Here is a 25,350-nt window from a genome sequence, read left to right on the forward strand (position 1 = left end):
TTGATTGTCAAAAGAAAGATCTTAGGTAGGTTACAGGCAACTTTTGATGCTGTCCGTTGTTGTCGTTTAGTCGTTTAGTCGTGTCCGACTCTTCGTGACCCCTGGACCAGAGCACGCCAAGCACTCCTGTCTTCCACTGCCTCCCGCAGTTTGGTCAGACTCATGTTTGTAGTTTGAGAACACTGTCCAACCACCTCGTCTTATGTCGTCCCCTTCTCCTTGTGCCCTCCATCTTTCCCAACATCAGGGTTTTTTCCAGGGAGTCTTCTCTTCTCATGAGGTGGCCAAAATCTTGGAGCCTCAGCTTCAGGATCTGTCCTTCCAGTGAGCACTCAGGGCTGATTTCCTTAAGAATGGAGAGGTTTGATCTTCTTGCAGTCCATGGGACTCTCAAGAGTCTCCTCTAGCACCATAATTCAAAAGCATCAATTCTTCGGTGATCAGCTTCCTTCTTTATGGTCCAGCTCTCACTTCCATACATGATGCTGCCCAGTTTTTATTTTTTTTAGTTTTCTTTTATTTTTTCTTAGTTTTCTTATTCTCATTATTTTCCAGAGGACCAAATTATGCTTCCAGTTCATGTCTGGTGTTTTAGATACAGCTCTCTTCTCATTTACTGGACCAAATGCCTTAATTCTCACCAGGTCAAATCTAGCTCACCTGCTATGTCCTCTTGAACCCCTCAGAACAAGCACCAATGGTTATGAATGTTGCATCTTTCAGAACCAGCTAGGGACAGGTGGATCCATCTTATTTCCCAATTGTGTCAATTTTGTATGTGTTTGTTCATAAGTCTGTTCCTGCATTAATGTGCATTTTTTTTTAATGTACCAAAATCCGTTCTTAAATAAGTATTTTATCTCAGTGTATATGCATTTCTAAATGCATGTCATCCTAAAATATGCCTTTTTGACGCATTCTGGTACATTGTTTGACCTGAGAATTTTTATTGCAAAATCCAGAGGACAATTACGTTCTGAATTGTGTATTTGTCCAGAGTGGCTGCATGGGAACTTTGTTGATTCACTTTAAAAGGGGGACAGAATGAAACTCTCCTCCATCCCTAAGGCCAGGTATACATTGGTATACCTGCGGCAAAAACACTAAATTGTAGCCTGGGAATCATCCTCAAGAAGTTAAATGCTGCAGGTAACAAAGATAGCAAGTGAGATATTAGCATGCAGGAGGGAGCCATTTTGTAGCCATTAATTCATAACTGTCAAAATGGCGCCCCTCTCTACTTCCCACTAAGTAACATGGAACAGAACCCATCAGCGAACATTTCATTGAAATAAATGGAATGAGCTCATTAATATCAGTGAGACTTTCAGCAAATAACTTTCCAGTCAATGTTACCTCATGAGGGTGCCAGGAATCAGCCGCCTCTGGTACCTGACTCATCATGCTAAATGGTAGACCACTTTTGGCCCTTGCACTATGATGGCCAATTGCTGCCTTCCTATCTGAACCTCGGCCTCAGTTTCCAGGCCATGATGTTTCTTAAGACAATCGGAAAAAGAGGACCCACTTTATCTCCTCTTAACCTGCTTTTATGCTTCCCCCCTGACCAAAGATGTTAGTCCAGAGGTTATTAAAGCTGCAGATAGCATTAGGATAAAGCCATTTGACAATGAAAGCAGGATTGCTTCTTCAATTGTTTTTAATTCAGGGAATCAACTTTACTCCCTTGGGGGTTTAGCCACTTTCTGGAACCAGGAAGCAATTAGCTTTATGTGAAAGAGGTTTACATAGATCTTAATACACCAAAGAGATCTTTAGATAGGGCTGGCTCCAACAGAGCTTACGAATATGAAGTTGTCCTTTTTCCTGTATTTGAATATTCATCCACATTTCTTTCCAAGGCCGACCCAGGTGAGTCCTGTTGATCTTTTGACCCCAGGCTCCAAAGCATGGCCAACTACTCACAAGAGCATTTGCACAGCAGAATGTTCCTATGTGACTTTGGCCCCATAAGTCTGTGGAGAGATAATTGGGATTTCAGAACACGTGCCAAGGCCCTGTGGCATCCTAGTTATCTAGACAATGGAAGGAATCGACCACTTGATCAGGAAGGACTCAGCAAATCCTTCTGTTTGGGCACACCTGCGAAAAGCAGTGATGCTTGGCGTTCTAGAGCGTTAGTCATGGCAGAAGCATCTCCCTGCATTAACCGTCTGTATATAAACCGTGCCAAAGACTCTCAGGGTGACTCTTGCAGGGAACCCAGTGCTTACGGCTGAGCTATTGTGTCCCCGGAAAAAATGGCTCTGTGGTTTAGGCCTAGCACCCCTGCTAGGTTTGCACCTGTCGATTTGAATCCTGCCCAAAGGCAACCCGAGGCTTGTATTTTAGATGAGATCCCTAGGAGCCTAAAGCCTGCACTTCATAAGGTTCCAGGTTCAGGCCTCTCCCACTCCGCCTGAGACCTTAGAAAGCCACTGCCAGTCTGAACGAACAGGGCTAGATGGACTGATGCAGCTTTATATGTTCATCCTGTGCATGGTTACTCAGATGTAAAGCCCATTGAAGTCAATAGTCCTTACTCCTAGGTAAGGAAGCCTTAGAGCATGGCCCCATCACTTTGCTGGGGTGCAGCAGAGCAGAATGGGTTGTAAATTTTGGAGCTCTGTGGAACAGAAAATAATTCCGCCGAAAGAACTGCCAGGTCCTAGACTGACTCATTTCTTTTTCTTTTTGGTCATTGTATGCTGGATATATTTTGCCTTTTGTTTCTGTCCTGTGAATATGAAGCTCTGACGTTAAACTTCATGTAAACTATTTTTTGAATGTTTTTTTAAATATTCTAAGCAGTCTCCAAACCATTTGTGGGTGAGGTGGAGAAATCAGTGGCCGGGTTTGGGAACCCAGGTATTCCAAAGAACCCGACCCCCACCCCCATTGCAAAATCCAGTAGCCATTGCCACCTCAACATACTGTGCATATCAACGACCATCTTCACTTCCGTCAAAAATACAGCTGCCTCTAACTTCCCAATTTGCACAGCTTACCTGCAAGGAACCTTGCATCTTCCTCAACAGCTAGGTTCACTGGGAGGAAGGCCACTAGGCTGGGAAGTATGTCCACTGAAATCAGTCACATCATCCCATTCCAAGGAGGGGCAAGTGTGTGACTGAGCTGCTAAAGGCACAGGTAAATCTGCTGTGGGTCAGCCCAATGTCCAACATTCTGTTTCCAGTGGTGACCAGCCAGTTGGGTGCGTTTCACCTAAGCAAGAGTGGAGACTCCTTAAAGGTAAAGGGACCCCTGACCATTAGGTCCAGTCGTGGCCGACTCTGGGGTTGTGGCGCTCATCTCGCTTTATTGGCCGAGGAGGCTGGTGTACAGCTTTTAGGTCATGTAGCCAGCATGACTAAGCCACTTCTGGAGAAGTGAAACATTGTTTACCTTCCCGCCAGAGCGGTACCTATTTATCTACTTGCACTGGCATGCTTTCGAACTGCTAGGTTGGCAGGAGCAGGGACCAAGCAACAGGAGCTCACCCTGTTGGGGGATTTGAACCACCGACCTTCTGATTGGCAAGTCCTAGGCTCTGTGGTTTAACCCACAGCGCCACCCGTGTCCCTCCACCCCTCCCAGTAAGGAGACTCCTTACTGGCCTTTAATTAGGTTTGCAGTCAGCTACTCGGTTGGTTATTCCAAGTGAACAGATGGGGAAGCTGGGGGCAGTGTGGGGAGGTAGCTGAGGCCAGGAAATACCAACAGAGATATTAGTGACTCAATGCACTAGCCGTTCTCGTAGACTAGTAACTTTTGCAGACTTTATTTGCAAGGCTGCCTTTGACCACTCTGTAATATGCATACGTGAACAGTAAAACAACCCACAATTTCAATGCCTACTTAATAGGTTAAGTGGAAATTTGAATTCATGTTGGTGGTTATGAGGATGGAACTGTGGCATCAGTGTTATTTTTTGGAAAGCTCATATATCAGGAGGGTGGTCAAAGGAATCTGGTAAGGAAATAAGGCTTTGTGCTCTTGGTCTGATGGCCCAGTTGCAGATAAAGACCTGGCAGCCCTATCTGCAACTGGAAGGCAGTGGAAGAGAAACAGCTTTGTGGGTGGGATGGGCAGATACAGGGCAGAATGTATTTAGAAGCAGTAAGTGAAACGTGGGACACAAGGAGCATGGGAAACACTAATAGAGGCGCTGGGGATGTATGTTATGTACGCATGTGTGCAAGAGAGAAATTCTGACAGGTTCAATTTGATTTATATCCTGGTGGTGTGTTAGAAGGATACACTGGTGCACTCAGTCACTTGGAGACACCCCCCCCAAAAAAAATGCTTTTGTAGGATAAAGCATGAGTGTTCCTGCCCACACTAAGAGCATGCCCCCAGAATCCCTTCAGTTTTTCACATGTAGTGTGTATTTGGGGCTGCACTTTTAATCCCACTCTTGATGACACATCTTCCTTCAACAACTGTGTTGCATGCAGTTGTGCCTAGAGAAAACCCGACACCTGAGCTCCTACTCCTTCGTACCTCTGGGACACCTGCACTTCCAGGCAAGTCTATTTATTGGACGTTGATCCTGATTTCAAAAAGTTTATGAGGAGATAAGATTGCTTATTGAGCATTCATTCTGATTTGTGTGGTTTTATGACATTGCATTAAGCAGTTGTTAACCCTCACCTTCCCTTGTTTCTCCATCACTTTCCTTGCCACAAAAAGTCAATTTTTAACAATGGAAGTGCCTTCGTTGTAGATGAGTGCAAAATCCACTTTAATTGCATGGTCTAAATTTGCTGGTATATTATTGAATTCCACCTGCAAAACTGTGACCGTCTGGAAAAGGCCCAGGTGCTTGATTACAGAAGAGCTCTTAAACCTTGATGCTAGACCAGAGTGATCCATTTACCGGTACATAGCCCATTGCCACAATAGTATGAAGCAGTATGAACCCTAGCCTAAGTAATTACTTGGCTCTGGGTTCCTCTACTCTTAGGTGACCACTTTAAATCATGAGCCCAACTTGCTTACAGGAGGAGAGAGTTGGATCTTGTTCACACACGCAATCTGTTGATTGCTGCAACAGGAATTGCATGTTTGAGGCTGCAAGGCTATATTCGCTTGCCTGAGAGTAAGTTCCATTGAATTCACTGCGGCCCACTTCTAAGTAGTCATGAACAGGATTATACTGTGCAAATGAGTTGTCACCAGATAAGCCAGAACATGTAATCCCAAATGGAGTAGCTAGTTTGCTCATTCAGCTGCCACACATCTCCTTGAGGAAGCAACATATATTGGCTGTGACAGTACATAGCAATTCCTTGCAGCAGTATTAAAATACTGTTCCTTCCTCCAAGGAGCTCTGGGTGGCAAACAAATTTCTCCCCTCACCACACTCCCAATTTCATCCACGCAACATCCTTCTGAAGTGGGTTAGGGTGTGAGAGAGTGACTGGCCAAAGTGGAGACTTGAACTGAGGTCTCCCCAGACCTCCTTCCAGTCCTCTAAGCCACTACACCAGATTGGTCTCAGTACCCCTTTTGACTCCTAGAAGTTGGGGAGAAACAGCAGAGCAAAAACTGGGCTCTAGTTTGGAGCTTCTGGAAGCACCTGGCTGGCTTATTTTGGAAACAGAATTTGGGCCTTGCTTTGATTCAGTGATGGACACAGATATGTGAATCAGCTCCCTTAATACACCACCACCACCACCAAGCTCACATATTTGTGCAATGATTCTTTTGCAGCAGATTTGAGGAAATCCGACTCTTGTGAATGTATATGGTTTTTTTCTGGCACAAGTTTGTTGCATTTAGGTTTCCTGCACTGTATACCCAAAGCCACACTGCCAACTCACACGACACATTTGCCTTTTCTAGCAAAGAAACAGAGCTCTCTCTGTCAGCAGCTGCCAACCTTTGGGGGCTCATGGGCACATTTGCAAACCGGAGAAAGTGCCGCAGGCCTCCCTCGTACACACATACATGCCCCAATGCTTCTTTCAAGCTGAACTTGGGGGAGGGGACCTTTGTGGGCAAAAGGGAGGGCCTTTGTGGGCACATTTGCACCCACGGGCACCATGCTGGAAGCCCCTGCTCGTAAGTCTTAAAGAATAAAATAGAGGTGGGTGTGAAACTGCTTACAAGTACGCACAGGGAACACTATTTTAACACTAATTGGAAGTGGGGAAGCTGGGCTACAGACCCAGTTGCTTCTGGAGCAAACACTATTTCCCCACCCAATAAGCAAAAGGGACCAAACCACCCCTTCAAAGGCCTTTGCCACAGCTAACAGGGCAAGCAAGGCTAAATCCAAGCAGGCAGGAATCTTCCTGGTGCTGCTTCTGGACACTTTACAGCGTATCCACTCCATCGTAGTCCTTTTGTGTAGCTAGATGTAACTTTTTGTACATGTGAAATATTATTGACTGTATTGTACGCCAGTGCCTCCTCCTCCTCCTCCTCCTCCTCTCCCACCCCCACCCCTTTTGAACTGTACAGAATTTCTACTAATGGGAGAAGGCGGAGAAAATAAAACAAACAAACAAAAAGGCTATCCACCTGAGCTTTGTTTCCGAGGATCTGATTTATTCCCACCACCATCCTGTTTGCTTTAAGACCTGTGCAGTTTCCTCACCTCCTCTCGGCCACACTTTGCTTTTAGCTCCTGGGACAATGGGTGCCCATTTGACAAGAGATGGGGTGCAGAACCTTTTCCTAGCCCAAGGCTCACATTCCTATTCAGGACTCCCAGTGGTGTGCGTTGCCAGAGGCCGAAAACAACAGCTGGGCAAAACAACAGGTGCATCTTTTCTCTTTGTATTGAACGCTGCGTTCTAGAAGAACCAGAGGTTTTTAAACATGCACATGGCCCAAATTAACCCCAGGCTTTGCTGAATTTAAAAACTCGTGGGTTTCTCTTTACTTCTGCTCTCTACCTACCTCAGGAACTTGTGTGCTTTGTTTTTAAGGTTTAGGACAGATCTGGGTGACCCAGCTTCTTCATCTCAAAATCCTAACGGTGTAGCCTGATAGCTGTAGCACCTGGGAAAGAGACTTATTCATCCTGAGATCTCCCAGCTTAGAACCGAGTCTACAAGCTGACTTTAGGACTACGAGTTACAACAGCCTATTTTATGTACTCCCCCACCCCACCTAGTGCTCTGTGTAAGATCTTGCCCAATGGAAGAGTTATGGAGAACCTGAAAGCTTGCCACACTTTTGTGACATTTCAGGTGTTCCCACTAAAGGTACTACCCACCTGCTAGATTTTGGAATTGCATTTCACATTTGCAAAAGAATAAGGAATTGGCAGGATGGGAGCTGTGGGGGGGGGGACGCACAACAAATGCACACGATAAAACAAACACTAGTGTACTGAATTACGTAGATATATTAAAAGTGTGACATCCATCAATTAAAAAAAAAATCAGTTGTGCAAATAAACTGATCAGCATTGCACAAATTGCTTATTCTTACTGAGGAATGTCTGTGTGCATATTTATTGTTGCATACAGACAATATACTTGTGCTTTGTTTATTATATGCACTTCCATGATTCTGCACAGCTTTCCTTTTGTGACTTGACTCTCCTCCCTCCTTTGCACATCTGTCCCCAATGTGCAAGCCAGTGTAAAGCACACCTACGTTGCCCTCCTCCGAAAATCCCCTTCCTCACTATGCTGGTGAGCAGACGCAGCCACAGATTTGTGGTATGCAACAAAACACACCTACCCCAATATTTTTCCAAAAGGTCCAAGAAAGAAAGATAACCCAAGCTTCAGATTTCTCAAATTTAAACCAATCTTCTACAGGAGGCCCACCAGAGAAGGATAATTCTAGTCCAAGTTTATTATAAATATTGTTTGAAAAATCCCACTGAATCCTCAGCACACAAGGGGTACTGCAACCAGAAGGAAGGATCCAGTCACTGAGACAAACCTTCAAAAAAAAAAAGAACAAAAAACAACCAGGAACATACATCCTGTCCCCATTCCTGGACCACATTCCCCAGTTAGGGCTGATGCTGTGATAAACAAACTGGACCCTGCCATTCTGGTTCTAGGCCAAGGAGGCGCCGAGCAGGTGTAGCCCTGGTGAAACGTTGAGAAGAGATGCCATTTGCTCCTGTGCTACGTTGCCAACTGATGCACGGAGGAGCCCCTAACCCTATTCCCCCTAATCTTCAGGCTGGATCCCAGAGCTGGTTCTGAATTTTAGGTCCAGACAGTACAGCCAAATCCTTCCTCCCTGTCCTGGTGGCTCCAAGCAGACAGGGGGAATCGATGGAGGCCGTCCCTGCCAGTGGGCAAGGCCCGCTCCCAACTCGGAAGCAAGTAGGGGGGGTCGAGGGGGGGCACCGCAGCCCAACTGTGCAGGTTCCGGGCCAGAGCAGTGCGCACGCTTGGCTTGGGCGCTGTCGCAGCCAAAGGAAGGCACAGCCTACGCAGGAACAAGGACCTATTGGGTCTGGCGTGTGTGGAAGGGGAGCCTCAAAAGAGGCCGCGGTGGTTACTGGTCACCCAGTTGCTGCAGCAGAGTCCGGCGCCGACGTTCCAGCTCCCCTTCACTGAGCTCTTCGCTCTCTGAGGTGTCCCAGCCGCTCTGCCAGGGAAAGGAGCGCGAGTGAGAAACCCCAGCACCTTTGCCCGCCCGCCACCTCACCTTGTCGCCTCCTCCTCCCCACTTCCAAATCCTTCTTGCCTCTTCCCACCCACCATCCCTGGTGCCGTTTGATTTCCTCCCAGGGCTCACCCGCTCCCTCCTGGTGCCCCGGGGAGGGGAGTGGCCTCTTCCCTCAGGTCGCGGAGGGGCCTTCTCTCGCTCCCACTCGTCGGGTCGGCTCGGGTCCTTCTTGTGCTCAGCTTCGCTTTCAGGGCTGTTCTGTAAAAGAAGCAGCTTGCAAACTCGAGGGCAAAAGGGGCCTGTGCTGGGGCAGACGACGGGGGCTGCTAGCGGCCCAGCCAGCCCAGTGGTGACCAGCCCAATATAGGGAGGAAGGTGGCAAAAGCGGAGTGGGCTAAGGCAATGCAGAAAAAGACTACAGACAAGGTTGTGAGGAGTCTGTGCTGAGACAATCAACGAGCCTTAACTGAGAAAAAGAACCCAACTAGCTGGCAAGTCGTGTTCTGGACACAAGGGACCCTGCTTCTTTCTGGATCCCCTAGCAATGCAGTTGCTGCTGCTCTGATCAGAATCCAGCAGTACGGCTAACCTGAGGCCCTCCTGGAGTTCTTGGGACTCCACACCAGCGGCATCCAGTATGGAACAAGAGTCAGGGGTGATGGGAGCTGGGAGTCCCGTGGCATTCGGAGGGCTGCACAGGTTTGCCCACCCCTGATTTATAAAATCTGTATCTTCGATTACAAAGTTTCCAAGGTGGCTGGCAATATCAATGCAAAACATGAACAAATAAAAAAAGACAAGACGGTCAAACGGAAAGAGCAGCAGAAGCAATAAGAACCAGTGGTGGTAAAAACCTGGGCAAATAAAAGCACTTTAATTTTGTGCCTGAAGCTAATCCAAGTTGAGTGTCGGGTGAGCCGCCTCTGAAAGAGAACAATACAGAGCAGAAGGGGCCACTGCAGAAAAGGCACTGTTGCTGTCGTCACCACTTGGCCTCTAAATGTGGGGAAAGGATACAGATATTGAAACCTTTGTTCAGAAACTCCTCTGGTTTGAGATTTCATAAGGCATTGCCCTTGTGCCTTCAAGTACATCTTTGCAATCATAAGGTCTAGAATCTTTATTTGAAAAAGAAAGCTGAGATGCTCAGGATGCGGCCTTTTGTACCCAGATACTGGGTAATGTGCTTGAGCCATCATAGAAAACGCACACAAACACTTCTGACCACAGAATCATAAGGGCATGGAAAGTTTTCTGATTCTAATCTCTTTTCCCCGTGCTCCGAAGCAAAACACTCCATCACACTTTACCGCCTGTGGATTAAAGCACATAATGTCATTTACAGTGTGCCAAAAGCAGGCAACAGACATGAGAAAGTGTTAATAAATGAATAGTTGGCTAATGGTACCTAAATAGCTCTGACTAATGGTCCAAGGACACGTGCTATAACCACAGAAAAAGAAAACATAGGTGCAGATCAGCCGTCCTGATCCTCCAAACATGAAACAAATCGAACCCACTGGATTTTCTAGCAGTCTCTGAAGCACTCGAGGCACTTTAAAGCCCAGAACTTTTACATCTGCTCAGCTCACCTGAAATAAAAGTGCTTTTAGTGGAATCATAGTTCACACACTCAGCTGGCAACCTTTCTGCGTGCAGGAATCAGATGCAGAGAAAGCAAATGATGTACAGGTATGTCTGTGTACGTCTGTGTGTGTGAAGCCTGCAAGACTGCAGCATCAAATGACGGCTCACATATGGATCTCTATGGGCACATTCGCTCCCTCACACCTCACCATTCGACTCTGCAGTCACACAGGTCTCATTCTCACGCACACATATGTGGCAATTCATCACTTGACTTTGTTCTACATAATCCTTGCACATTGGGTGATTTGACAGCAGAACGTGTGAACTGCTGACAACTAATGTGGCCTTAGTGCATGTTCTCCCTATAGGACTGGACACGCGATGACTCCTTTGCAATCCCACAAACACCCTCCATGCGCTTCCATGGACTCGGTCCACACGTCCAGCTGTGTGCCATCAAGTGATGAAATATCAAGTGATATATGTGGCACGAATCAGCCTCCACCCCCTGCTTTATGCAAATGCTGCCACTCATTGCGTTGTACATTAAATGGGAGATGATACCCATAAATACAACATAATTGTGTACTGTGTACAGAACTATGCATCCTGAGAAATTTAGCTTTCTTTTTTTAAAGAATCCCTTAAATACTGCAAATATATACTAAAAATCTCAAAAAATGCGAGAAGTTGGGGTGGGGAGAAACCAAGCAGGATTTCTTGAGGTAGAAGGGGCTTTCATACCATATTGACATTCCCATTACAGACACAGAAACATGAGTAAACAGCAACAGAGGAAAAGATGCAGCTAAGAGGAAAATCTGCTTAATTCACACTACAGAATCACAGAACTAGAAGGAACTTGGGAGACCATTTAGTCCAGCCCTCTGTTGGACAATCGCAGGGCTCTTGCAGCTGCAGCAGCCTCCCTGGCAGATGGGTCGTCCAACCTCTTATTACTCTGTTTCCCCGAAAATAAGACAGTGTCTTATATTAATTTTTGTTCCCAAAGATGCGCTAGGTCTTATTTTCAGGGGATGTCTTATTTTTCCATGAAGAAGAATACGGTACACATGCTGGTATTCCGGGGAGGCCTTATGTTCGGGGCTGGCCTTATTATTGGGGGGGTCTTATTTTCAGGGGATGCCTTATATTACAGCGAGAAGCAAAACTGGAAGGTCTTATTTTGGGGGGATGTTGTACTTTCGGGGAAACAGGATAAATACCTCCAGCCAACAAGAGCTCTGCGCCTCCTGAGGCCAGTCTCACTACCAGTCTCACTATAGGAGAAGGCTCCTTCCTTCCTTCCTTCCTTCCTTCCTTCCTTCCTTCCTTCCTTCCACCCATCATCTGTCTGTCTGTCTGTCTGTCTGTCTATCTATCTATCTATCTGTCACATGGGGCTCCCACCCAACTGTCCTCCCACCCCGGCAATGACCTGCTTTGTGTGCCTCCACCCCTGGGACAAAGCCATGGCGGTCACAGAACTCCATTTCCCGATCGGTCAGCATGGAACACACCTGGCCTTGCATTTCTAACAGATCCCTCCCCCTCAACGGTCCCCAGAGACCTGGCTTTGGACATATTGCTCCAGCCCCTTGCCTCACCCGCACCTGTTTCACCCGCATCCTGCCACTGCTTGCTGCCGTGGGACTCACCGATTTGTGCCTCTTTTTCTTGCTTTTCTTCTTCTGCCTCTTGGAGCGCCTGGTGCTGTGCTCTGCGGGCGGGGGGCGGGGAGGAAAGACACAGCATGTGGGTGCTGCCAGCTCTCAGTGGGAGCAGGCAAAAGAGCCGGTTCAGACTGACCCGCCGGCAGACCTCTGTGTATCCCTGCCCATTCCAGACAGAGGAACAGACGCACCGCTGGCTGGATTCAGCAGGCAGGCGGAAGGGTGGCCAGGGTGTCATGTGATTCATGTGGGTGCCAAAGCCCCCTCTCCCATACTGGATTACCAAATAGGCAGAGTAGGCACTGGTCTATGGGCCCCACGCTTTTTAGGGGCCCCACCCCTTGGTTTATTAAAATTGTTGGTTGGTAAAATCATAAACGTATTAGGAGATAATTTGCAAGGGAGCCCCCCAAATTTTGACTGCCATGGGGTTTAATCCACCACTGCCCCTCACACACAGTGAGTGGGTTTCTGTATACCAAAGGTGGGGAACCTCACACATGGCCCTCCAGAACTCTCCTTTTGGTCCTCGAGACATTCCCCAGGCCACACCCCTCCCTGGCCCTTACTCCCCCCCCCCCAGCCTCCACTGCACTCCACTGGACTGCATCCTTGTACTGTGATAATGGCTCTTGCTGGCCTCAGTGGAGAGATAGATGCCATGTAGAAACCTCTGCCTTTTGTGTGGCTGGCCAGCACCCCGCTATGCTGAGAGAAGGGTGACACCCCATTGCCTCACCCCCACCCAGGAAGGTGGCCCACTATGGCCCTCAGGCAGAGGAAACTTCCCTCAGAATGGCAGTTTGAATCAACTACAGTGGTGCCCCGCAAGACGAACGTCTCGCAAGATGGAAAACCCGCTAGACGAAAGGGTTTTCCGTTTTGGAGGCGCTTCGCAAAACGAATTTCTTTATGGGCTTGCTTCGCAAGATGAAAATGTCTTGCGAGTTCCTGCGGGTTTTTCCCCCCTTCCCCCCTCCTTTTCCTAAGCCGCTTATCAGCTGATCCGCTGATAAGCCGCTTAAACGCTGATCGCTAAAAGCCGCTAGACCGCTGTAGCGCTAATCCGCTAAGCTGTCAATGGGCTTGCTTCGCAAGACGAAAAAACCGCTATACGAAGAGCCTCATGGAACGGATTAATTTCGTCTTGCGAGGCACCACTGTACTTAACTCCACAAAATGCCCCGCTCTTACCTGAATCAGGTGACGACGACGGTCCTGAACCAGCCGATTCCGAATGGTTTCGTTTCTTGCGCTTGGCTGTGCGGTGGGGGTGGTCTGAGCCTGACTCTGACCCCTGAGGGGAGAAATTTGCATTTGTCAGTCACCCCCTCCCAGAGGGAGGGGCAGACTAGCACTTGGGAAACCCAGCATGCCATTAATAAACCACAGGACATCACAAGGGCTAATCGTCACCAAGCATGTCAGGGAGGAAGGTCTTAGGCCAGCTCACTCCCTTTCTGCGCCTATTTCTTCCTGGCCTGGGGGACCCTGACGGACCCCACCTACTGCTGCTGAAGAGGCCAGAGGCCACCTTACTTGTGAGCTCTGCACAACCTGCTACTCAGGATGCCGAAAGACTATCTGGGGGCTTTGTGGTGGTCAGGATTTGACCTTGGAGATGCTTAATTTTTACTGTAACTGATTTAATGTTTTTCTGTCTTGTTAGACCTTTTTTATGAATTATGTAGGGATTGCTTAATTTTACTGTATATGTATTGAGATGCTTTCATTCATGAAAACGACTTAAATTTGGGGTTTTTTTTGTAATTATGTAAATCTTATGCCATTATGTAAATCACTGCCAAGCGAGGAGGCAGAATCCTAGGGTGATAGAATGGACTCTGTGTGTGCTCTGTGAGCACACACACAAGTTTTAGATAGACAACTCCCTGCAAGTGAAAAATCTAGGACACCCATGAAAAAGTCCTAGGCTAGTCTGCTCCTTCTTTGATGATATTTCTTTTTTAAAAAAATCCCAGGCAATTGTGTACATGGGGGTGCAGTCTACTCTCCCACCTCATTCCACTGCAGGCGTAGGCCACTGAGTTTCTCCCAACACTTCTTGCTGCAAAAACACCAACACAGACTGGGAGTTTCTATAGGACGGGGGAAGAAGGCTCTCTGCCACTTGGCTTTGATGAACATGTCTCACCACCCTGACTTCAGTCACCCCCTCCGTCTCTTCCCACCACAGCCCCCTGGGCTCACCGAAGCAGACCGCTTGCGATGGTGCTTTTTGGGCTTTTTGGTGTGTTTCTTGGCCTTGGCGTGGAAATGCTGGCACTCGGTCTGTGGGGAGAGGGAGACAAAGAGAGTGGTGTGCATGTGTGTGAATCCAAATTGCAGAAAAAATCCCGAGCTGGCCCTTCTTCTGGTACAGCCTTCCTGGCTTGTTGTCTTCTCCACTACCTCCCGTCCCCACTACTTCAGCCTCTCAACATCAGGCAATCCCACCCCACAGATCCCCTTAGCGGAAGTTCCCGCTGAGGCTCAACCACTCAGACCCTCCCAATCAGCCCCTGCTCACCTCTAGTAGTTGCAGGAACTCACGGAAAAGGCGGATCCGCTCTGACTCCAGCGTGATCTGCTCAAAGGCTATGTTGTTGACAAACCGCTCTCGGACCTGGAAAGGAAAGCCAAAAAGGGGGGCAGGTGGACATGTTGGAGGAATTGGACATGGAGGAAAGCGTTAATTTCCTTCATGAGCACACATCACCCCAAGTATGAGATAAGCCAGCTGCTATGGCAATGGACTTGTACCATAAGTGATTAAGGCATGTTAGCTCAGTACTCAAGTCAGTGAGTCTGTCCATGAGTCAGAGTCTGTTTTACATCTTTAAGCTGCAGCAATAGAGATACCGGTAATTTGTGCTTGTATATCTGTATCTGCAAAGCCTACAAGCTGTATGTATATATCAATGTTTGGAACTGTATTACTGAAGCCTTATCCTCTACAGCAGTAAACTATTTTGGACCTTAAGCCTCTGTGTGGTGACTGGAATTGGAGGCAACTTCTGCTGCGTGGGAACCTCAACCTCAGATTCCCAACAGGATATCCTAACCCCTCCTCCTCAGACAGGAAAGGCTTTAGGTGCTTCACACAAAAGCTGCTAGATTATTACTGATGGAGGGAGTCATCCAGTGGCAATTAATGTCTTCAGACACTAAAGTGTTTGCATCAACTGAATTAAGACAAAGAAAGTTTTCTAGGGAAGATCAACTTTAGGCTTTGGAAGCAGTCATTCCCAAAGTGCATGCTGCAAAAAATGAAAATAAGTAAAGGTTCCCATGAGGCAGAGAGCAGCCCACCCACAGAAAGAGGCATGCTGTGTCTTGGCACAAGTCACTGGTCTGCTTTTGTTGCCTTCCAGTCGTCCTCAACTGGGGGTAAATAACACTGCTATTCACTGGGTTTGATAGAATCATGTGATCACTCTTGATGCAGAATAACTACCTGCCCTCCAAAGGAGGCTGCCCAATGCACCTCTGCATGTGTCAGTACACTAGGCATTTAAAAGCTGTCTTGCGCAGAATCAGACCATTGGTCCCCTTTTGCCCAGTACTGCCTATACTTACTGGTGGTGGTTCTCTAGGATTTCAGACAGGAGCCTCTCCTAGATCCCCAGGAATTAACCTGGGACCTCCTATATGCATAGCACGTGCCTTATCTCTGAACTTCAGCCCTGCTCGTTTTCCTCTCTAGTAGCCAATTCATGCAACTCTAGATAAAGGCAGCTGGAGCTGGTGCTGCAACCGAGTGCAGAAAACCTCACCTCATCCCAGGCAGTGTTGGGTTCCAGTGGAGGAGCTGCCTGGCGCAACATGCTCTTGAACGCCGCCTCCTTGCGCCGCATCTTGCGAGTTTCTTCCTTCTCCCGTTCACGCTCCCGTGCCTCAGCCTTTTCCAGCAGCTGAGGGCAGGAAAGCAGGGAGCATCACTATACGGCATTCCTCTTATCCTCCGCTGGTCACAGAACCCGAATGGCCCTTAGGGATCTCTCCCATTCCTTGCACTGAATGAGCAAAATTATCCTCCTTGCCAGATCAGGCATACGAACATACAAAGCTGCCTTAAACTGAATCTGACTATTGGGCCATCTAGCCCAGTGCTGTCTACACAGACTGGCAGCAGCTCTCCAGGGTTTCAGACTAAATCTCCCATCATTCCTGACAACAGGCCAGGCATTCTGGGGCTGATGGGAGTTGGGACAACATCGAGATTGCCAGTGTTACGCACTGCCCACCCCTAGCCTAGCATCTTCATCCAGTGAATCCCAAGTCCTAGTATTATGAAAGAGGGTTGAGGGTATCCTGCTCCCTATAATGTCCTCCTACAGTCTCCACTGCTCCCAAGGAACATTTATTTGGAGCCAACAAGGGGCTACTGAAGGGGCATGTTAGCCCCTGCCTTTCAGATGCACTTAGCTATTGGAAATTGTGCCGTACGTCTTGTGCAAGCAACTCGGACTCCTCCAGGTAACCTATTTATAGAGCACTTATCCTGATATGCTTGAACAAAGCTTATGCGGAGATTAGACTACTGAGGATTATTGCTGTGGCTTTCAGCCAAGATGTAATGCTACGATGTGCATTCATCCTGATTTGCTTGTGGGATATTGACATGTCTTCTCACTGATCATTTGTGCATCCCACTTTTTGTGCATCACTTTCCATACAGCAATCAGTCCAATTATTTCTCTTCTTTTTGAAAGTGGAACTGACATGTGAGGGCGGCAGATCCCTTTAACTCACTTTAATCACACAAACCGCATTCGCTGGAATCCCTCCCACTGACACTCTGGAGGCACACTGACGGACCCCTGCCCTACTCACACTGTTGAAAGTCAGCTTAATGTTGCCGGCATCCAGCGTGGCGGCACGCTTGTCAAAACTGATGACATGGGCGAAGTCCTCAAAGGTTGTGTTTATTTCTACGCTGAAGCTCCGGTCCTACCAAGGAGAGGTGGGGGGGGGGGGAAGCACAGAGGAGAACAACAGAATTAGGAATTCCCTTATTTCCCTCCAAAAACCACAAAGTATCAAGAAAGCCTGTTCCAAACCACTCTCTCCAACATCTGTTACATGTCAATTTCACTCATTACTTTTTTTTAATTCAGAAAAAGTGAAATTGACACAAGGTAGACTGTACAGTGATACCTTGGTTTTCAAACGCCTTTGGAGTCGAACATTTTGGCTCCTGAACGACTGAAAACCAGAAATGATTGTTCCAATTTTCAAACGTTCTTTGGAACCCAAATGTACGACGCAACTTCCACGGCTTCCGATTGGCTGCAGGAGCTTCCCGCAGCCAATCAGAAGCCGTGCCCTGGTTTCCAAACGTTTTGGAAGTCAAACGGATTTCCGGAACGGATTCCGTTCGACTTCCAAGGTACCACTGTACTTGTTTCTCTTCACAGTGAAATTGACACAGATATGAAAACATGGCAGATTTTCTGCTTGTGAAGGAATAACGTTTCAAATGACACTATGGATTCATTGCCAAGAGAAGAAGCTTTTGGAAGAAGAACCGTGATTGCACAGAGGGAGAAGGTGCAGCCAGCTCTGGGATCATGGAGAGAAGCACAGGTTGGGATTCAGGAGAGGGAGCAGTAGACCAGGAAGAACTTATGTGTTTCATTCTCTCCATGTCCCTCCAATGCCCACTATGGCCAGACCTTCAGAATGTCCTTGATAATCTTCTTTTCATCATGGAAGCGGGCCTTCAGGTCTTCCACGTAGAACTTGAACAGGTCCAGTGGGGTGGAGCCTGTGGAAGGGGAGAAGAACACATCCCATTATTCATGCCTGCAAGAAGGAGGTTTTTTAAGACAGTGGCTTTCGAACTGCCCCAGGATTCCTTAGACGTTTATCAGCGGCCCAGTAAATGACAAGACAACAATCCCTGGTAGACCGCTACCAGTCCCCCACCTCACCCAGTAATCTGCAACAACAGAAGAACAGAAAGTGTGTTCTCTGGCTCACTCCCAGTTCAGGCCAGGTGAAAGTGAAGAACCCTGTATCAATGGAAGACCCTAGGACATGGGTGAGGCAGATGTGGCTCCTCAAGATACTGCTGGACTACAACTCCCATCATCCCTGACCATCGGGGCCATTTTGGCTAGAGCTGATGGGAGCTGAAGTCCACAGCTTCCTCACCCCCTACCTTAAAAACATTCTCCAGAATCCTGTGCAATGTACAGAGATTCAACGGCAGAAAAATCCATGCAGAAAATGTATCCCCCCCAAAATGCAGGGAGTCTGAAAAACACTGAGATAAGATAAGTTGCCTTAAAAACTTGAATGAAGCCAATGGGTGTCCCCAGCTCAGAGCTGCTAGCTCTGGTTCAAGGGCTTCAAGCATCAATCTTCATGCTGAAGATCCAAGGTTCAATCCTTGATGTTTCCAATTAAAAATCTGAGGGCTTGGATCCACTAATTGGAAATGATGAAGGTTGTCTCTGGGATCTTCAACAGGCTAAGCATGTTCTCCTACCTCTGAGTTATACCCCCTGAAAACTAAACTAAACTAAAAAAAGGGGCAGAATCTACGAATGGAAGCTACCCAAACCCTCCAATCATCCTTTTCCTCCACTGAGCACTTTTCATTAGCAGAAGAGTGCTTTTTAATCCCATGAAACAAGCCATGTTGACCACCATAAGAACAAGAGAGAAGACAATGGTCTGTCTCTGGAAGCAACCATTTTTACCGATGCCCCAAGCATTTTGGAAAGGGTTCTTTCCTTCTTCAGGGGCAATTCCTGGCGGGTGGGGAGTTGCTTTCTTTGTTTTTGTGGTGCTTTTAAACCCCAGCCGCACTGACAAATACCACTCTTCATAGACGTTGGGCTACGAACGTTCCACGGTCGACAGCTTTATCTTCCCGTTGGTTAGCTGGAACGCCCATCTTGTCACATTGGCTCAACTAAATCACTACCAGGAGCACAACCCAATACAGAAATTCACCCGCTCCTGTGGAACTTTTTTGTGTGCCTCAGCTGGTGCTCACAGCTACTGCTCTATGTTGGGCTTTCTGCTCTCTCTTTCAATACATCCCAGGCACCTCCCCTTCGGATGGGGGTCGCTATGGGGAAGGGGGTGGGGGCAGGGGCTCCTGTCCATCGTCTGCTTACCAGGCTGGCCCAACATGTTGGCAAAGCGTCTGTCGGTGCTGAGGGAGGGGTACAGCTCCATCCACGTGGACATGGAGTGCAGGCGCCCGCTCTCGTGCAACTCGTCCAAGAAGGCCTGAGCAAGAAGCAGCCTGGTTATTCTACGATAGAGCGAGAGAGATCGGGGAGTCAGCCCCTCCCCCATTTACAGGCCCTGTCGGGGGCGGGGCGGCCCATGTGCTCCAAAGCAGGCCCCCAAACCCCACATTCCCCCTAGGCAGCATAAACACAGCTGATATTGGGAGGGGAAGGGGCCATTTTTTTAAAAGACCTCTTCTCCAAACATTTCCTAGGAAATCAGGAATACTTTTCAGCTCAAAGCAAACACTGTCTGTTTCAAGAGCATGCAAAATAGGCTATGCCTTTGCTCTGTTGCCGAACCATCTTAACAATTCCTTTATCCTCAAGATAATTGCAGGGACATAAAGGGACTGTGGCGCTGTGGGTGGCGCTGTGGGTTAAACCACAGAGCCTAGGATTTGTCGATCAGAAGGTTGGCAGTTCGAATCCCCGCGACAGGGTGAGCTCCCGTTGCTCAATCCCAGCTCCTGCCAACCTAGCAGTTCGAAAGCACGTCAAAGTGCAAGTAGATAAATAGGTACCACTCCGGCGGGAAGGTAAACGGCGTTTCCATGTGCTGCTCTGGTTCGCCAGAAGCGGCTTAGTCATGCTGACCACATGACCCGGAAGCTGATAGCCGGCTCCCTCAGCCAATAAAGCGAGATGAGCACTGCAACCCCAGAGACGGTCACGACTGGACCTAATGGTCAGGGGTCCTTTACCTTTTTTTAAAGCAGCAGATGATTACAAATGCAGCTACAAGAGAGAGTGTATGAAGCTGCCTTGTTCCCATCAAGCCCATGGTCCATCTAGCCTAGTAATTGCATACTCAGACTGGCAGCAACTCTCTGGGGTGTTAGGCAGACGTCCCCCCCCCAACCCAGGCAGGGACTGAACGGGGACCTTCTGCAACCAAACCATGTGCTCTGCCCTTCGGCAAGGCTGCCTCCCACTTCCCAAACAGGGGCTCAGGGTTCCCCCCACTGATCGTGCCCCTCCCCCAAAGCTGCAGCTACCTGGAAGGCTTCCCTGTTCTTGCGCTGCTGGCGCCTCTCCCGCAGCCGGCCGCGCTCACGTTCCTCCTCCTCCTCTCTTTCCAGGGTCCGGATGTGCTCCTCAAAGCAGATCAAGGCATCCTCCTTGTCCATGTCTGAAAGAGGTGGGAGGGGCCCGAGCTCAGCTGGGCAAGAGGGTGCATCACTCTGGGCCAGCCAGGTGGGGCAGGCTACAGCACAGGGAAACAGGGAGGGGAGTCTATCATCTCTGGCTGGGGGGGGGGATCTTGGTGGAGAGAGGCATGTGGCGCTGGAGGGGTGGGGTGGGGAGAGCCAAAGGCCGGGACATCTGAGCACTGCTTCTGTGCCTTATAGCCCTAGAACCAAAGCTTTCAGGACTTCTGGAATGCACAGCAAACTCAAAACAGGTCACAGCCAAGATGCCCACGCCAACAGAATACATTTACGGTATTTCAAGGGGTTAATCACAGTATTCAGTATTTAGGAGTTCACGGCCTCAGGGTGGCCCTTTATTTTATTTATTAGCAACAGATATTGATAGGTGTCTGAGCTTTTCCCACTTGAAAAATGAAGGGCTCCACCCCACCCCATTAGTGAGTCTTTTTCTTACTGGTGCGACATTTCTGTCGTGCGCACAGAGCCTCAAGGAGCCCCTGTGATTCTGGAGCTTCCACCTGGGAGGGGTGTGCGTTCGCATAGGGGGGCTTTGTGCGGGGAAAGAGAGAAGGACTAGGAAGGTGGAAGGCGCCTCACTTTGCAGGTCTTCATCCTCGGCAAAGCTGGGGTTGTCCATGAGGTACTGCTGGGCTTCGGACCAGGTGGTCTGGAAGCTGACGCGGCTCATGCTGTCCAGGATGCTCTTCAGAGCCTGGATGTTCCTCTTGCGCAGCTGCTTGGCATGCTCCTGGGTGGGGACAGAGGACAGCATTGGGGGACGGAACCCACCCCAGCAGGGCACATGGCTTCCTGCCCCCAACCTTCTCCATTATGAGGACTGGGGAGGTGATGGGCAGGGAGGGGATTCTGGGAGATGGAACGCCTGGATTCTATGCAAACAATCAACCACCTCTGTCCTCCTTTGCTCACGCTCCTTGTTTTCGTTTTACCTTCTCCTTTTTGGCCAGGAAGAAGAGAACATCGTCGTAGATCTCCTTGCGGTCACGCTCTGGCACCACAGCCCACACTTCCAGCTCCCCAAACATCTGCTCAGCTTTCCTGGGGGGTCAGGTAAGAAAGGAATCAAGCAGCAGGGGGTGTTGCTGCTGCAGGGTGGTCAAGGGGGGGCATGCACACAGAGGCCCCTTGGCGTGGCCACAGCCAGGAGCACCAAGCTCAATTCTTCTCCCTCTTTTTAACTAGCGCCAGGAAGCTTATTCCCACATTACATGGAACACAGGTACATGTGTTCGTGTGAAAGGGTGTGCTCTTGCTGATTTGTTCAGCTCAGCTAGCTGTGTACAGAGGTACATAGGATGTACGCTTGCTGCACGTCAGGTGCAAATAAGGGTACGGGTGTACAGCTCAGCTCTCTGACTACAACATGTGAACACTCCTACTGGAACTGTTGGAAAATACAGGGCTAACAGAAACTCTGGAGCTTGATAGAGGAATCTTGCAGGCTGGAGCTAGGACTTATGCCCCCTGATCTGCCACAGAAGGTATGTGCTTCTTCTTCAGGTACCAAGGGGAGCAGAGGCATGCAACAATGGCCTTCGTGATTGGCCAGGCTTTAATATCAATAATAGGCGGTAGGGGCCTTCTCCCTTGCCTGGTCAACAGCAACCAGAAGCTACCGGTACTTCTGCTCTGAAATTCAAACTCCAGATTACTCGGCATTTCCAGTTCAAACCCCCTCAGTTTCACCAATAAGGACTCTGAGCTGAAGAATGATCCCTCCCTCCTGGTCTTAGCTTGATTGGTGGGTCATGCCAGACCCCAACATGGAGCCTGGAACATGATGACTTGCACTTGACGCTGCCCACTGACTGGGCAGACATGGAGTGACACCTCCTTTGTCCAGGGCCAATCAAATCAGACTCAGAACAGGGTGGGAAGGGCCAGGAAGAAACCTGCAGGTGCCCTAGCTCCCTCCTTGAAGAGCCTGAAAGTGCCCCCTACTCAAAGAGAACTACCGCACTGGGATCCTGCCCCTCTGCAAGAAACCCGTCTGCAACTTTGGCACCCTCTACCTGTAGCGGGTGATGGAGCTCATCTTGCTGTGCTGCTCCAAGAAGCGCTGCAGCTCCTCTTTGGCTTCCTTGGCCCGGAGCCGGGCCTCTTCCTTCTCCTCCTTGTCCCGCTGAGCCTTGTAAGCATTGAAAGCCTGCTTCTTCTCGCTCAGCTTGGGCAAAGCGCTGGGGCACAAGGCAAGAGGGTCATCAAGGGTTGCTCTCCAGAGACGGCACCCAAGGGGTGAGGGAGAATGGCGGGCGGTGGGAGCGGGGGCAGGAGTGCTAGGGAATTCCCAGCCACACAACACTCTGGGCCAGGCAAAGTCTAAGACTAGCTGGACTTTTTCTCCTTCCTGCAATAGTCAGGATTTCTAACTGTGCAGAGAAGCAGGCTGAGGGCTGAAATGACATTGTGGGGAAGGAAGGGGTGTTCGTTTCAGACTGTACCTGAACCGCGGGTCGGTGCTGATGAGCTTCATGGCCTGCTCCCACGACGCACTTGCTGGGACGCCCTGGAGCCAGAGAGCAGCAGCGTTTCAGCCAAAATGGCACCACCACCTTCCCATTCCAGCTTGACTGGCCCCACCCACTCATCTCAGAACCAGTTTACACAATCGTAGTCAAGTTTTTTCCTGGACTGCACCAATGCAGGCTACGTGTTTGCTCGTTCCTAGGAGGGAATCTCTGGTCCTCCAGCCCACCCACCTGCCCCTGTCAGTACCTTGTCCTTGAGCAGCTCCTTAAAAGCTTGCTTGGCCTCTTCTTTGTTGCTCCAGGCATTGCCAGGGCCACGGTCTTCCTCGTCTCTGCGGACGGGATCACAGCTAGATCAGGAAACAAACAAACCCCCCCCCCAAGGTATCAGATGGAGCAATGGGCATGCCAGCGCTCAATCCAGGGTTTCTCAAATGAATTCGGGTCTTCCCTTCTCACAATGGCCAGCCAGATGCCTGTGGGCAACTCACAAGGAGGACCGAAGCTCAATACTTCTGAGTCCCAGGGTACACAGAGGCATTCCACACCTCTGACACTGGATGCAGTGCCCAGCCATAATGGAGGTACAGACACCCAACTTCCACACATAAGGCTTTGTGGATGGGGGTGAATGGATATTAAAGATGGGTGCAGCAGGAATTTACTTCCTTCCCTTTACTCCTGCCACACACACCCATCCCAACCTCTTGGCAAAGGGTGGAAGCTTCAGCATCCCTGAAGGGCAGGAACTCATCCGGCCCCTCCCTCCATGGAGCCAAAGAAGTGGGTGATAGAATTCTAGCCTGTACCACTTCAGGCAGCCGGTGGGCATGTCATGTTGTTGTTTTTCTTAATGCACCTTAACAAGAAAATAAAACCTCCCTGTTTGTACAAATCCAGCACATCAGGGACAGGGCCACACCAAACCTTTTCTCTCTGGTGTACTAGGCTGTTATATGCCCCCAACGGGGAAAAACAACAACAACCAGCCCACACCTCCTGCACTAAACGCACTGCAAAATGACACACTCCAGAGCTCTATGACCACCTGCAATAGTGTGTGTGGAGGGGAAACTGTGCCTTATTTTGCAGGAATAGGATACCACTTCCATAATCATCCCCCACTTGGTGTTCCCTTTCCAATTCTCCAAGGTGGGGGAGAGACTCCACAAACCCCCAGTTTGAAAGCCAAGCCTGGATGGGGGAGCCTGTAGCTGTCTATGTGCTGTGGACCACAAGTCCCATCATCCTTGGCCATTGGCCATGCTGGCTGAAGCTGATGGGAGCTGGAGTCGTCATCCCCCCAAAACCCAAGAAGGCCTTAATCCCACGCCCTCTCTGTCCCCCGCCCCTCATGTCACCTGCTTGCGATCTCCTCCTCAGCTGCAGTCGGCCCGCACTCCGTGCCTGGCGTTTCCTGTCCTTCGATGCCCCCGGTGCCTTCTGTGTCTGAGGTGGCTGCGGAGGACGGAGTGGGGCTGTCAGGGCCTGACAGTGGTGCCTCTAGTTGCTGAGGCTGCTGTTGCCTCCTAAGAAAGATGAGAAGATCAGGCTTTGGAACGCTGTGCGCGAGAACACACACACAAGAAACTGGCACCATTCATGTTGGTGTTGACCTTTAAAGCCCTAAACGGCCTCGGCCCTGTATACCTGAAGGAGCGTCTCCACCCCCATCGTTCTGCCCAGACGCTGAGGTCCAGCGCCGAGGGCCTTCTGGCGGTTCCCTCATTGCGAAAAGCAAAGCTACAGGGAACCAGGCAGAGGGCCTTCTCGGTGGTGGCGCCCACCCTGTGGAACGCCCTCCCATCAGATGTCAAAGCGATAAACCTGACATTCAGAAGACATCTTAAGGCAGCCCTGTTCAGGGAAGTTTTTAATGTGTGACATTTTAGCGTATTTTTGGTGTCTGTGGAAGCCGCCCACAGTGGCTGGGAAAACCCAGCCAGATGGGCGGGGTACAAATAATAAATTATTATTATGATTATTATGATTATTATGATTATTATTATACATAAAAGGTAAAGGGACCCCTGACCATTAGGTCCAGTCGTGGCCGACTCTGGGGTTGCGGTGCTCATCTCGCTTTTTTGCCGAGGGAGTCATGTGGCCAGCATGAATAAGCTGCTTCTGGCGAACCAGAGCAGTGCACAGAAACGCCATTTACCTTCCCGCCGGAGCGGTACCTATTTATCTACTTGCACTTTGATATGCTTTCGAACTGCTAGGTTGGCAGGAGCAGGGACCGAGCAACGGGAGCTCACCCCTTCGCGGGGATTCAAACCGCTGACCTTCTGATCGGCAAGCCCTAGGCTCTGCAATTTAACCCACAGTGCCACCCGCGTCCCATTTTTATTATACATAGCTTGGTGGTGTTCTGGATCCTTTGCTGTCCCTTGAGGCTCAAGTGCCCTTGGTGACATGAGAGTGCCTTCCATCAGCTTTGGCTGGTGGCCCAGCTGTGCCCCTATCCGGACAGGGACAACCTAACTTCTGTCTCCTATGCTCTGGTTATACATGGGGCTGCCTCTGAAGACAATAGGGAAACTTCAGCTGGTGCAGAATTCAGCGGACAGGTTGCTCAGCAGGGCAAGACTGTTTGAGC

The 25,350-nt window shown here is 49.3% G+C and overlaps 1 protein-coding gene across 1 annotated transcript in view; it reads right to left on the bottom strand.

Moving 5' to 3' along the window:
- Positions 1-7,800: 7,800 nt before the first annotated feature.
- Positions 7,801-25,350, bottom strand: part of PRPF40B (pre-mRNA processing factor 40 homolog B) — a 31,300-nt gene continuing 13,750 nt past the window's right edge. The window contains 18 exon segments of the mRNA XM_081900731.1: positions 7,801-8,571; positions 8,722-8,850; positions 11,841-11,902; positions 13,050-13,152; positions 14,067-14,147; positions 14,386-14,481; positions 15,632-15,769; positions 16,692-16,808; positions 17,534-17,625; positions 18,989-19,121; positions 19,123-19,128; positions 20,104-20,312; positions 20,857-21,007; positions 21,210-21,318; positions 22,293-22,457; positions 22,722-22,786; positions 22,996-23,098; positions 24,110-24,277. Of these exon segments, the coding sequence (XP_081756857.1) occupies positions 8,479-8,571; positions 8,722-8,850; positions 11,841-11,902; positions 13,050-13,152; positions 14,067-14,147; positions 14,386-14,481; positions 15,632-15,769; positions 16,692-16,808; positions 17,534-17,625; positions 18,989-19,121; positions 19,123-19,128; positions 20,104-20,312; positions 20,857-21,007; positions 21,210-21,318; positions 22,293-22,457; positions 22,722-22,786; positions 22,996-23,098; positions 24,110-24,277 (2,020 nt within the window). The 3' untranslated portion in view covers positions 7,801-8,478.

The sequence above is a fragment of the Podarcis melisellensis genome (genome assembly GCF_964234715.1).
Source record: "Podarcis melisellensis genome assembly, chromosome: 2".
In the NCBI taxonomy this organism is placed as follows: Eukaryota; Metazoa; Chordata; class Lepidosauria; order Squamata; family Lacertidae; genus Podarcis; species Podarcis melisellensis.